The sequence below is a fragment of the Leptinotarsa decemlineata genome, unplaced genomic scaffold (genome assembly GCF_025532065.1).
Source record: "Leptinotarsa decemlineata unplaced genomic scaffold, Ldec_3_MD MMD2_tig00026307_RagTag_RagTag, whole genome shotgun sequence".
NCBI lineage: Eukaryota > Metazoa > Arthropoda > Insecta > Coleoptera > Chrysomelidae > Leptinotarsa > Leptinotarsa decemlineata.
This window is the reverse complement of record NW_027412681.1, coordinates 9869427-9885039: the sequence shown is the minus strand read 5'-3', so window position 1 is coordinate 9885039 and position 15613 is coordinate 9869427. Positions and strand designations below refer to the sequence as shown.

Here is a 15613-nt window from a genome sequence, read left to right as displayed (position 1 = left end):
TGCATTGTCTTGTTGAAAAGTAATCATTACGTTTTCAGTTCCTTGGCGCACCTGCCTGTACCAGGTACCACTCTATTTCCTTTTGGGCAAATTGATACTATCTTGAAAATGAGTGATAAAAATTATGAAAACAAATGATACAAAATAATGTGTCATTCACTTACTTTTCTCTATTGAAGATACACAACTGAAATCACTCTAGTTCAAACATATACTTAGTCAAACCAACAAATCCCACACACCAACTCTCCTCGAACCTAAAATGAGGTATAGTAGGTTAATCACCATGACTTTACTATCGATACTATTGCATTTTACTTACTTTTCTTGAAGACTGAATAGATGCAACTCTCCTGTTTGAAGATCCAAAATCAAACTATTCGCTGTACTGCAAATTGGACAACCCCAAATTATAAATGGTACACTGAACGTGACAGAATTATACTATGATAATAACACCAACACATCATGCATTAAACACGCGAACCTGCCACGTCAACCGCCATGTTGAATCAAATGTCGAATTTAACGCAAACGCAAATGTACCATGCATTAAGGGACAGCCGCTTTCACAGAGCTTATTCGACTGTCGCGCGCTACACTTCAATTGACCAATGAGAAACGTTTACTCCAATTATTCACTTCCCCATTTCTCTGTTTCCAGGAATTTTCGCCTTGTAATTAAATAATTTCAAATACAAAAAGACAAATAGGATGAGAATTAACCAATTTATTGATGCAATTGGTTCATTTATTGGCCCATTCAAATTTTTTTGTCGTTTCCGACAGTTGCTGTTTGAGCAATTCATCCAGAATCTTTGCGTTGAGTTCAAAAACTGGTTAAAACTGTCAGGGTTATATACATTAGGTTATGCATTCGATTAAGATCTTCAAATATTTTTGTTTTTAATAATATTGAATTATTTGAATACGTTATTATAAGATAATTCAAAATTCCATTGTATAGAATATTCCAAAATATACCGTGGGGATATATTCTAAGAATATACCATATGGTATATTCGATCGACAATATTCTTAGAATATTCAAGGGAGAATAAATAATCCATTTATAGACATTCTATGCACATTCTTTCGGGAATAATCCTGCCATATTCATTCAAACATATTCTATGAATATTCTAAAGGCATGTATATATTCCAAGAATATTCTATGAATATTTGGAATATATACGTTCGGTTTATGATATACAGGGAATATTCCATGAATATCTAGTGCTGTGTGGGAAACTGTAATCGCCACTTCTACATAGGAATTGCTAACAAGGGATTGAAAGAATTTTCCAACAGTGCCTTATTATCCATCATTCTGAACTATTTCGAAGAATTATTCCTGAATTTTATATTAAAAAAAATAAAAGTGAGCCGTAAAGTATTGAATGATATTTGAATCATCATTATTCAATAACATGACATTCTTGCATATAATTTTCGTGACATTGAATGTGTTTCGATCACTCTTTATATTTCAAATAGATATCTATGCCATTATCAATACCATATTAGTTATTTTACACGCCTATTTCCCATTTATTACATGGTCAATAACATTTGGTTAAACGAAACAAAAATTGAATGTTTCAAATCAAGAATTTCGCAATATATTATCGACTAATTTGATTTGCGTGAAACCACCAACTGCCGATTCATTTATCATTTCGTTAGGTATTAGTGGGTCTAATTCTTTCGAGTAGTACCAGTGATCTTTCTGCAATCGGTGAGTGATATTTCAAAACGTTCTACATCTAGTCAGATTGAATGAAAACTTTTAACATTAGAATTTAGTCAATGAATTTTTTCTATATACATATATAAATCGTATCGTCAAATCAAACATGACTTGAAAACGTACTTCTGACTGATGTTCGACAGGGGTCACAAGATTAGAACTTGAATCTTGTCAATGTTATTTTTTTGGTGCTTTTTTTCTAGAGCGTGCATGTTTTTTGTTGAAGTGTGTCTTTTATATTCAAATAGTTCAAATGAACGTACACGATAGTTATTTTTACGTCTATCTGTACATCTTACATGCATCTTTATTTGCATCACATCTCAGGGAAATAATGTCTTGAGTGGTTAATAAATGCGAAATCAGTAAACTTGAATGAAGTTTCAACTAATGGAATCATTGAATAGTGTGAAATATCTCACGGAACAATACTTTGACTACTGATTTTTAGTATTTTTTAATGAATTTTCTAGCCTGAATGTACTAGCCAAAATTTGTTAAATTGGCTGTGTTAGTAATCAGGAATATCGTGAAATAGATATTCAAAAAGTTCTACAGGTTTGAATTGAAGGAGTTATATTTTTTAGGAGTGATTAATTGTTGGGAAAGAAAGTTTTTGGCTTTCTACTACTCCATCTACAGGTTCTTTGAAATGAAAACGTTCACACCATTTACCTCTGATCAGTCTAATCGAAAATACTTGAAAACTGCACTAATTGAAATGTATTTCGATATCTGTTGTGGAAGTTAAATATTTGACTTTTTCAATAGTTTTCATTTCAGGTGACATTTTCTGGTAACTGTACAGACATATTTGAAGATGTTAATAAGATATTATTCAAATGAGCTGTTCATCAATTCATTCTCTCATACCATTATTCCATTTCATGTCCATTTAACCTCTCCACGAATCTTTCTTCTCTCACTTTTTGCTGCTAGTTAGTTAGAAACTTACTGAAACATTCAATTTTTCTTAGTTTCTGAAAAACACTGCAGTTTCATGTGCCTATTGCGTTTTTCCCAATGTAGTTCATGACACCCATTTTAATAATCTTGTTTTCTGTACTTGTTTGTACAGATCCTTCTGTTAGATATGTTTCAATAGGTTAGGTTAGGTTTCAACTTACTGAAACATTCAATTTTTCTTAGTTTCTGGAAAACACTGCAGTTTCATGTGCTCATTGCGTTTTTCCCAATGTTTTCCATGACACCCATTTTAATAATCTTGTTTACTGTACTTGTTTGTACATATCCTTCTGTTAGATATATTTCAATAGGTTAGGTTAGGTTAGGTCCAAAGTGAATGAGTCTAATCGACCCTCCACCGCAACCCGCAAGGGTTTATTGTCACTCACACCTATTCACACTCGACCAAATGAACACACCTTCTCAACGAAACCGATTAGTTTGTATGGTGAGTGGTCTTTCAGGTCAGATGGTAAGATTACGGCTCTACCGAACTCCAACAACCTGATTCTGTCCCCAGCAGGGCAGACACAAAGTATGTGCTCTGCTGTTCCATCATATTTCAAACAGAGGCGACACACACTATCTTCCGACAGCCCGAGTCTCTGCATATACTGAACCAAATGACAGTGACTTGTAAGAAGGCCTGTTAGAAATCGTAGTTCATCCCAATAGTAGGCCAACAACTGTTTGGTATCAAGCTTCGAAGGGTGAATGAATGCCTTAGATTGAGCCAATTCTGGAAGATTCTCTCAGAGAAGTCCATAAATATTCTTGCCATCCAGGTGTTGAATCTTTGTTTGGCAGAGCCTGAAGCGATGCCAATGACAGGTTCTGGTCCGATGAAGCTGCTTGCAGCACCCTCCTTTGCAAAGGAGTCAGCAGCCTCATTGCCTTCCAGACCAGTATAGCCAGAAATCCAGACCAGAGACAATCTATTAAGTCTTCCTATCGAGGAGAGTTGTTTTTGGCAATTTGCTACCAATTTAGACGTTGCTTGGTAGGAGCCAAGAGCTTCCAACGCCGCTTGACTGTCCGAGAATATTTTTTTTTGACTCGAGTATGACGTTGGATTCTTCCAATCTCTCCGCACACTCTCCGTAAATTTCCGCTTGAAATACAGTCGCATAGGTTCCTAGGCAGGTTGATATCTTTGTCCTGAGTCTGTGACTGAAAACACCTGAACCACCTGCATAACTATCTGCTTCTGATATTTCCTTCTCCCGGAGGATGTAGGTCTCTCTACTTGGGAACAGTACTTCATCAGGAAGTTTGTAGTTGACAGTTGGAGGCATAAAGTCAGAGGTCATATCCAGTGTCAACCAACAGTCTGTTGCACTCTACATTAAATTGATTTGTGCAATTGGCAATGACAAACCTGTCTCTGTAAGTCAGATGGCCCAGGCTTCGCCAAATAATTACGTTCATTTTCTTTTTTTCATTTTCATAATTGACTGCTTTTGTAGTCGATAAGACACACGTCATTTTTATTTCGATAGCATTACCTATTTTCTCAGCTGGGTTTTTTATGAAATATAATTATATTCATTCCATATTTCATGACAGCTTATCAATGGATTTATGATATTAGTCAGGTTTCTACCGTGTCTAACGTGTCACCGTGTCTTCACGACCACTTTGCAATATATAAATAATCAGTAATGATTTCAAATATTTGTATCTAGTCAGTTCCTTCTATGTATAAGTAACTCATGAGAAATAAGAAATCAAAATGTTTTTCACCACATCTATCTACATCCATCAATTTGATATAAATATTCTGAAATTCCACCCCTCTTCCCTTGAAAATAAATTTGAACACTAGAAACAAATAAAAATAATGATAAATTTATGAATGTAGCCGTTACTACGAGGTAGGAAATCATAATGAAGAAAAGAGAAATGAAAAATTTTTATTTGTAACTAACGTTACTGCAGTAACGTATACATTTTCAAGTTTGAAAATGTCTGTATAGGACGAAACTGCAGTAATGTTAGTTACGAATAAAAGTGGTAAAAAACATAAAAAGTTTCATTTCACTTTTCTTCACAAATAATGATCATATCGACAGAATGCATAATAATAAAAAAGAGTAGTAATTGATAATGATAACTATCATAAAAAAAAATCTAGCAAAGGCCTCTTTCACTAGCAGAGAGAATAATTTGATATAGAACCATAGAACGACATAGATAAACAGCGAATGAGAAAATGCAGTTTGAATCTAATTTTTAATTGGTCTATACTCACTGGAAAGGTCATTGAAGAATTTGGCATCATTATACTCGTATAAGAAGCTACGGATAAAATGAAACTCGAATGTTTAGGAATAATAATAATATGACTTCATTTACAAAAGATAAATACAAATACAGATACGAAGTTGCAACATAGAATGAATGAATAAAGCGATTTTAGGATGAGTGCAGAGCACTTGTTTCCCATAGAAATTGACATATGTATGGATGGTATTATGTACAAAAAACATATGCAAAAATGTTATAAAAAATGACGAAATGTGGAAATTGTAACAATTTAAGAATGCGTGTGTATATGAATAAAATAAGTTGAACATCATAAAAAATACACAATGCAATAATAATAATAACTTTGTTTACTTAACAGGTAACTGTACAGAATAAGAAATATAAATACATTCCAAAATAAATATTAAATGAATGAGTACCCAAGTTCTTGTTTCCTTATAGCAATAAAACATACAGGAATGAAAAATAAATGCTTGTTGGCTTCATTTTATGCTCGAAATGTATTCATACCTTCAGCTAAATATTGTTTTTTCGTATTTCAATATTTTATGAGTGTGTAACATTATTACACAGAGCATTCTCGTTATCTTTTTCTGCTGAAAATCTAGATAGGGAAATTGAAACAATTATACAGATTGGACATAATAATGGTTTCAACGCAGAAACAATCCAAAAGTTAGTCAGAAAACAAGTCCTCAAATTTTCGTAAAGATTAACATACCCCTAGATTAAACAATCACAAATGAATATTACTGGAGTTTTTTCCCAACACCAAATGGTTATTTTCAACACCTCGACACGTGTTTCGATCACCAAGTGATCATCTTCAAGAGGAAGATTCAAAACAGTTTTAATCTTCCTCTTTGAAGATGATCACTTGGTGATCGAAACACGTGTCGAGGTGTTAAAAATAACGATTTAGTGTTGGGAAAAAAATCCAGTAAAATTCATTACTACAACAAAGGTTCCAAACAGTGCATCATAAATCAGAAATGAAGAAATTTCTAACTCAAACATATTTCAGTAAAAGAACAGAGACAATTGCGAGACTTGAAAAAACAATGAGGAATTGGCAATCCGGCCACATGCCAGCTTATCTAATTCCCTTTTCAATGCCAAAGACAAAGTGGACAAGATGGAGTGTCCGGAGTGTAATATTATTTTGTGGGACAATGTGGCTAAAATTTCTCAAAACGGTATACTGAACATGAAAGGTACTTCAGACTACGTAAACCTGGTTCAACGTTTTCAAACCATTCCTTGGAATGCAACCACATCTTCCAGAATCTAAACGATACGGAAATTTTTCTTTATGCAGTCAAGGGTTGGAAACCTAACTATTTGGGATCCTTGCAAATTCATAAACTAATAAGAATGGGGAATGTACCTACTAAATGACCAAATTGACTTGGTTTACTCGCCGTCATTGAGGACCATCTGTTACTTCCGACAGTGGTTGTATAGGTATACGGTGTGTAAAAGCGAAATGGAATAAATTCATTATTTCGGTTACGGTACATATTTTAAAAAAATACCAAAACACGTCAAATTCAAATTTTAATTTGACATACTTCAATAGGAAGTATAATCACTTCCAGTTCCAGAATCTAAACGATACGGAAATTTTTCTTTATGCAGTCAAGGGTTGGAAACCTAACTATTTGGGATCCTTGCAAATTCATAAACTAATAAGAATGGGGAATGTACCTACTAAATGACCAAATTGACTTGGTTTACTCGCCGTCATTGAGGACCATCTGTTACTTCCGACAGTGGTTGTATAGGTATACGGTGTGTAAAAGCGAAATGGAATAAATTCATTATTTCGGTTACGGTACATATTTTAACAAAATACCAAAACACGTCAAATTCAAATTTTAATTTGACATACTTCAATAGGAAGTATAATCTCATGATATATCGTTGGGAATGTCTCTTTATTCTTCATTAAAAAATGTCATTGCCTTCGAATTTATTGCATCAATTAAGATAGAATAAAGTAACATCATGTGGTTACCGAAATTTGATAAAATACACTGAAAACTCATTGCAATATACTCAAAACGTATTTCATGTTGAGGTATTGTTATAAGAAAGTAAGCAAAAACCATAGCAATATTCTCTTTAGATGGTTTCCTTTAATAAACTGTCAATTTTAGACTCAGAAAAACTATATATACAAAAAATTAATGGAACAAAATATTCATTTTATCGGAATTCACTTGAAAATAAGAGTCACCATGAAAAACAAAAGAAAATCTGGAATATAGTAAAAAATCAAACAAGTAAAAATAAGGTGAGATTTAATCTTGAATTGTTAGTAAATAATAGAATTGTAAGCGATAAAAGTATAATTGCTAACAGGATTTGATCAAGAAACATTTTTCATTTACAACCTTCAACGACTACACAACAATGCATGTAACTAAAACTTTTTATTTTACTCCTGTACACCCAATAGACATTTGTGAAATAATATCTAGCCTGAAAAACACAAATGCTGTGGGAATTGATTGCATTTCTACAAAACTTATAAAACATATCATGAACTGCATTTGTGAACCTCTAGCATACATGATAAATATTTCAATAGAAACTGGAATATTTCCTCACAAATTGAAAATTGGAACGGTTACGCCGATTTTTAAAAAAGGGGATCCAACTATGATTGAGAACTACAGGCCTGTAACAGTACCAACAGTATTGTGTAAAATTTTCGAAAGGTGTATCTATAATAAAATGCTGGCTTTTCTAGATAGGTTTGGAATTATTTCCGAATTTCAACATGGTTACTGCCCAGGTAGGTCAACGGAAAGTGCATTTTACACTTTTTTCAAGTATATCTATGATTCACTTGATAAACGAAAGTATGTTGGTGCCCTTTTCTTTGATTTATCGAAAGCTTTTGACATTATTGATCCAGCTATTATTTGCAGCTATATTCACTTGGCTTCAGAGGTAATTTTCTATCGTGGCTTAAGTCCTACCTGAATCTAAGAAAAATACATGTTAAAATTGATTATTGTCATTCTCAATCGTATGGCATGGATTTATGGGTTCCTCAAGGATCTATTTTGGGACCTCTAATTTTTTTACTTTACATCAATGACATGCCAGACTATGTTAGCACGAATTGTATTGTCTTATATGCGGATGATACAACTCTAGCAACTAATGCTGAAAGTCCCGAGGAACTTCAAGATTAACTGAACTTATTGTCATTTGAATTCACGAATTGGTGCAAGAAGAATTCATTAGTAGTTAATTCAAGTAAAACAGTATTGATGCAATTTTACTCTAGAACAACCAGAAAAATTGAAGAATTTGTTGTTAGGGTAGGAAATGAGAACATTGAGTCATCAGATAAAACCAAATTTCTTGGAACCTTGATAGATAGTAATATGGCATGGGAATCAAGTATAGCACAAGTGAGTGAAAAAGTTAATTCGGGGGTCTTTGCTATTAGACAGTTAAAATCATTATTTAACAGAAAACAGCTGCTCAATGTTTATTTTGCCCTGATATATTCCCATATTTCCTATAATATAGCTGTATGGGGTTGCTCCACCAAGCTGCATAAAATATTTGTTTTCCAGAAAAGAGTTATGCGCTTAATATTCAAATTAGACTACCGGAAGTCATGTAAAACATATTTTATTGAAAATGGAATTATGTGTGTACCATGTATATACATCTACAAGTGCATACTATTTTTTAAGAAATACATACATGATCATCACCGAAATTCTGAAATGCATTCGTACCCAACGAGACATGGTGATTTGATAAGACTTCGACAACATTCAACCTCGTTTTTTGAAAACTGCCCGTCTTTTGCTGGTGCAAATTTTTTCAATAATCTACCTCTCATAATTAGAAGTGAAAAAAGCGATATTATCTTCAAAGCCAAACTTAAAAAGTTTCTGATTAGCGGTTGCTTTTACAGTATTGCAGTATTTGAGTCAATGTGAGGACTAATAATAGATGCTATGTTAAGTTCCATTTGCCAACTAGTTTATCTACACCTATATGTATGCAGTTGCCAATGCAATGAGTGATGAATTCAAATTAGATGTGATGCTTGAGTTCAGGAAAACCCACATACATTGAGTAGACAGGCATCCACTACATTCAGTGTAGTGGATGCCTGTAGTGGATATCGGGAGCTCATGGAAGACGATTTTGATAGAAGGACTCATTTTTGTGAGCAAATGATGGACATGTTGGGTAACAATATCATCCAATTAGACATTATGTTTTCTGATGAGTGTACTTTGTCTCTTAACGGTCATGCTAATGGACAAAATTGCCGCTACTGGTCAACGGAAAATCCTCACTGAATGAGAAAAGGACACACGCAATACTCTTCAAAGGTTAATGTTTGGGCAGGGATTGTAGGAAACCATATCATTTCCATTGAGGGCAACTTGAATGGCGATAATTATTCGGCACTACGTCAAAATGATGTCAATCCAAGTTTGGCAAATTTAAATCCTGATCCAGGAAACCCTCAAGTTCCAGTGGATACGATATGGTTTCAGCAGGATGGAGTACCACCACATTACCAAGTTGATATCCGGCATTACCTCCCAATAATCGGTGGATAGGGTGGCGAGGATCGATCGATTGGCCAGCTCGATCACCTGATCTTTCATCATTTCATTGCGATTAGGTCGATCACGCCTGATATGTTGAATAATGTTAGAAAACAGTTTTATTTGAAATTAGGATAAATCTGACGAAATGAACTCCAAATATTCAAACCCGTCTCAGATATACCTACACAGTAGGTTGAATGGACGCCTATTAGAAAACAACTACTCCACATTTGAAGTTAATTTCATTAGATTTGTTTACTGCCCGTCTTCATGCATCGCCCACTGACTAATAAGAATGAAATTAAGATGTTGCCAAGACGTTCGCCGTGAACTTTTTGAACATCTACTTCGTTAATATCCATAGTTCTTTTTCGTATTCTACATGTCATTACGTTTTGAATTACATTTTATGTTTGAGTGTATTTTATTGAATTTCGGTAGACACATGATTTTAATTTATTTAATCTTAATTGTTGCAACAAACTTGAAAGCGATAACATTTTGGAATAGAGAATGAAGAGACGTTTCAAACGAAATATCACAAACCTATATTTCCCATTTAAAAAATGGGGGTTGTACCTGTCATTCGAAGGGGGTTGAAGGTAGGGGTGGAACTTTCACGTTGAAGAATGTCAAATTATAATTCAGATTCGAACTGTTTTAGGAGTTCTTTGAATATGTACAGTAACCCAAATAATGAATTTATTCCATTTGGCTTTTACACACTGTATAAGGGTGTACATTATTAATTATGTCAGTTTATTGTATACGTTTGAAAATGTTCTTGAAGGACGTAACTGCAGTCACGTCAGTCACAAATCAAAGTGGTATGAAATGAATGATAGTTTAAAAAACCAAAAAGGCACCCTTCAATAGCAACACAAACAAAAAATACCAAATAATTCGAAACTTATTTGAGATTGTGTTCAATATCGATAACAAGTCTTATTTTAAGTAGTAGAAAGCCAAAAACTTTCTTTCCTCAAAAAAAAAATTAATCACTCCTAAAAATATAACCCCTTCAATTCAAGTCTCATGGCTTGATTTAACTGATGTTTTTTAATGAGTCTGAAATGATAATAAATCTATTAACTACATATTCACTACGAGGACTACATTATTTTCATCAGCTTGTATGAGCCTTGGGCTGGGTAGTATTATTATAAATAATAGTTTGGTATCATGCAGTGTAGATTACTCAAGAAATTATTTGACTAATAGATCAGTATATAAGTAGATTATTATAAAATGAGTAATATAGGGATGATGAATAAGAATGTATCGATTTAATTCACGCCCTCATTTTTTCAAATATTACTGAGACGTTTCATTTGAGGCAAAATATATCTAATTTTGTTCATTACATAGTCAATTCGATTTTTCCAAATCAAGTATGAATTTATGAGAATACTTGAATATTCAACTTTCTCTGCAGTCGTAATTTCGACTTTTTTCCGGTCCACTGTCAAATTGTAATATTTTGAAGTGTGATGAATTTGATTGATATTAAGTGAATAGAAGTCTATTTTGAAGAAGTGGTGAAATTTGGAAGAATCCTGTCTCTATATTGATTTTTATGTAATGCCAGTTATGTCCACTGTAGAATATTACATTATCATCAGCAAAACTAACAAATATCGTTTCAAACTTTCAGGTCAAAAAGTTCGTTCAAAAAGATAATCCAGAGTAGTGGTCTAAGTATTTTCCTTTGGGGTATTCTACATGGTATGATACTTTCATAACTCAAAATTCCATCGACTTTTCATCGATGCTTTCCATTCCATATATAACTTTGCATTAACTGAAGAGGTAAACCTCCGAAACTATTATTTTTCTGTACTTGTAGAAGCATCGAATGCCTATGCGAGATCGATGAAAATACATGTATTTTCGCGATTCCATTTGTTGTTGATTTGTCTATCCAAGGGAATATTATATTTGTCTAAAAGGCGTGATATTCTCTTGTAAATGATTTTTTCAAATATCTTGGCGATGATAAAATCAAGGAAATAGGTCTATGATTTTTCAAGTCGCTTTCATCTCCATTTTCGAATATTGATGTCCGATTTATCCTTTCAAATGGGGATGGAAACATGCCCGTTTTCAAACTTCCATCAATTAGATAACTCGAAACACTAATCTGGTTGGCGATTCGGCAATCGGTTGATATCATAGTGATTAAAAAAACAATGAACCATTTGTTCAAGTTTCACTGAATTTATTCCATTCTGTAGAATTGTATGAAGTAGCCATCGAAGATCTTTATTTCTCGTTGATAAGCTGATAAGCATTACTATAAAGGCTGGAATTGATATTCATTTGTCTTCCTTTTCTCCAGTTCATTGTTAGAATTTTCCAACGTGAAGTTCCATTTTGGAAACTGGTTGATACAATCATGAAATTTGCGTAAGTTACTCATTTGTTAGTATTCAGTGTAAGTTGTGCCACTTACTTCCTGGGCTATAAAACAGGACTGAATTCACCATGCCTGATATCTGTTCTCCCCATAGGCGGGACATTTCATGACGATGTTAACAATGTTGATCTGATAACAATAGATGCGCATCTCACAGACTTTCCTTTTTTTTATCACATATTGGTGCCTTGATCTTTTGTGCCGGATTCTAACAACTTGATGACTTTCTGATTGATAGTTCTGGAAGAACACGTCAAGGTTAATCTCTCTCAGTCCACAACAAGTACTATTTCTGAACTCTAGAACTGTAACACTCTTGCTTCGGCGTTTTATCAACCAGGTTCGAGAGAAATGTGTTGCAATTCTGGTGTTTGGACACAGTACTTTTTTGTATTCATGCTACACTGGAAGTAACAGTTGTACCTTTTCCTATTTAATCAGCTTGTTATTTCCTAAGGAAGTCCATTTTTCATTCCAGATGATCGTGCAGTAATAGACTTGTTGAGATAAATTGCCGATTTTTCAATAGCATATCCCATGAAATGAAAAACGTATAATTCGTGGCGTTTTTAAGTCTACTTAAGAAACTCCCAGCCAGAGAATGCTTTTATACTAATGAGGAATTATTTTTTTTTCTGTTTTGATATGATATCGAAGTATCTCACAGTTCTTGTTAATCACTATAGTGATAATTTCGCATTGTTTCGTTTTGTCTTGTTGTCGTTGGGTTTGTCAACTGAACCTTACATTGTTCTTCAAGAACATTTGAAACATTGACTTGTCATGTTTGAAGGTGACTGACAATGTTTCATGATGAATTTCATTAGTTCAGACTTCCATTGTCTGATATTATATAAAATGAAATTCCTGAAAGAGCAAATAAAAAAAGAATTAAAATAGAATAGCTGAAAATAACAATTATATCGAGCAAAAAAAACCCTGAAGTGGAATAAAAGTGAAATAAAATGCAAGTAAAAATAGAACAATTGAACAAAAAATAAAAAATGGAGATAAAAAATTAGGAGATTCCAAGCCAAGTTACTTCACGACGTTTCGTTTGTTAGTATCCACAATCGTCTTCGGGTAATGCCTGGACTGATTCCTCCGAGAGATGACTATTCATGGATCCCTCCAGTTTTCCACCAGTTATCTACAGTGTGTTGAGGCTATTGCTATTGCATTCATTGCAGGCTTACGACATATGATATTTACACATGACTGGTGCAAAATGAACCCAGAGCGATTCTGATAGCAATGAGTTACATAGTACTAAAGGTTTTGCAAAGATAATGTGTTTTGCACTAGAGTAGATCAGGGGTTCCCAACCTTTTTGCAACTGCGTATCACTTTTTGAGAAATATTGGCGTACCACCAGACCTAAAATTTTGATGAACGTATAATATTTACTCTTCTAAAAGTGTTCAAAGGCTTTTTTAATTAAATTCCTGAGAAAACTTCATATTTAATGGTTAGATATTTGTTTATTTATAACATACTTATAATAAAGGAGAAATAAAAATATTGTTATACTATTAATTCACAGTTTTATTTATTACATATAGATCTAAAAACATAAAAATAGAAAATTATTAACAAATCAGCAAAAAATTAATCATCATACAAAATATACTTTTATAGTCTTTACTGCGAAACTTGTTGTTTGCCTGTGATTAAAATATCAACATTAGGGTAATGGAACGTATCTTCACTCTTGAGTTCTCTTCAGCACTTATTCTGCTTTTATATTTGATTTTTATGTACAAGAGTTCAGAAAATCCACTCTTACACGAGTAACTCGTAACAAATGGCATCAAAAATAGCAGAGCTTGCCGGAAGAGCAAAGGGTACTCCATTTTACATCCGATCCAGAAATTAGTTAAAGATTTCTCTTTAAAATAATCTTTCATGGAACTATCTTCTGTGAGGTGGATTAAACTTTCTTTCAGTTCCAATTCATTTGGTGAGGTTCCCGAAAAAGGATTTCTGATCCAGTCCACTTTTGAATAATCTTCAAAGGAATATTTCTTGAAGCTTTTTTGAAGGCCTTTCAAGTGAACAGTGATATCTGCAACCACATCTGGCATTGGAGATATTCCATTTTTTTCGAAAAATGATAATAGAGTGGAGAATGCAGATAAATTATCCTTCGTATTTGTGAACAAAACAGGACTAACTTTCTCTTGAAGGAGTTTATTTTGCCACTGGATGTGAAGGCTGTTGTGTTTGGTCCCTGAAGTCCCAAGTTCAGTGTGTACAGTTTGTCAAAAATGTCGGCTAGGTAAGCCAATCTTGACAACCATTCTTCATCAGCAAACAATTTTATCATGTCATGATTTTTTTCACTTAAAGACATGAAAACTTCTGATCTCAGTTCAAAGAGACGGTTTAAAATTTTCCCGCGAGATAACCACCTCACTTCTGTGTAAAGTTTTGAACTCGTCATCCATTTCTTCACACATCAAGGAGAATAATCTTGTGTTTAGAGCCCTAGCCTTTATGAAGTTAATAACTTTCATAGCATCTTAGAGAACGGAGTTGATATTTTCCGGCATATCTTTAGCAGCTAATGCTTCTCGATGGATGACACAATGCGTACTTTTGCATTCAGGGGCAACTCCCTTCATTTTTGCTGTTATCCCTGTCAATTTTCCTGACATAGCTTTTGCCCCATCTGTACATGAGCCAATTCACTTGGACCAGAAAATGCCTACTTTGAGCACATATTCATCAATTACCTTGAAAATGAGTTCTGCCGTGGTATTTGATTCAAGTGGTTGGCAGAAAGAAAACTCTTATATCACCTCTTCATTATAATCAAATCGCACGAAAATAAGTAGTTGTGCCATGTTTGTAACATCAGTGCTTTCCTCAAATTGAAGTGCGAAATATGTTTATTTTTGGAGTTTGTTCTTCAATATTATCAGACATATCGTCAATTTTTTTTTTACTGAAGTATTTGACAGTGGTATTTTTTTAATTTCTTTGGCTGCCTTTTCGCCTAACAGCGGCCGGCAGTAAAAGCGTCTCACCTATTTTGTGAGGCTTTCTATCTTTTGCAATTCTTTAACTAGCAAGGTATGGCGCCTCTATTGAGTCAGTATCAGTATTGACAAACTTCGTTTCAAACATTGGGTTTCTTTCTTTAAAAAAATTAGATTTTCTTTCAAAAAAATTCAATGGGCTTGATATTTTGCTGTCGCATCAGTAAAGAAGGCTTCATGGATTGGTTCGAAAGTGTTTCAAGACATACAACACATTGAGGAATAGGAATGTCACTGGTTTCAGTCCCTTTAAAACCGTACTGTACGTAGCTTTCATCGTATTTACGATTGGCCGGTTTTTTAGCACAATCCTATGAAGTAAAAGAGGACTTCAGAAATCGTTTCATAGTTCATTTTTCTTATAGGAAATCAGAATTGATAATTACAACACCCACAACGAACCTATGATGCCAAGTGAAAGTAAAAGACAATCCTTTTGAAGACCCACAGGTAGAAAATTAAACACCTTTTGTTTCCCAATTGTAATATCTGGGGATTCCTAGGTAAAATTCCTGAAGTGTTTTATTGTTTTATCACATATGAATTATAAATTCCGATGTAATAGAAAAACAAA

At 33.7% G+C, this 15613-nt stretch overlaps 1 protein-coding gene across 4 annotated transcripts in view; it reads left to right on the top strand.

The window, feature by feature from the left end:
- LOC111508264 (prestin) overlaps nucleotides 1–15613 on the top strand; it is a 73713-nt gene that overhangs the window by 17015 nt on the left and 41085 nt on the right. The window contains exon 1 of one of the 4 annotated variants that reach the window (XM_023163704.2): nucleotides 1720–1738. The exons of 2 other annotated variants lie outside the window; for them this stretch is intronic. Coding sequence is in view for 1 of the 2 variants with exons in the window: in XM_023163702.2 (XP_023019470.2) it covers nucleotides 11978–11988 (11 nt within the window). In the remaining variant the exon portion in view is untranslated. Of the gene's footprint in view, nucleotides 1–1719; nucleotides 1739–11829; nucleotides 11989–15613 lie in introns of those variants that run through there. One more of the 4 variants, XM_023163702.2, reaches the window with a different exon arrangement.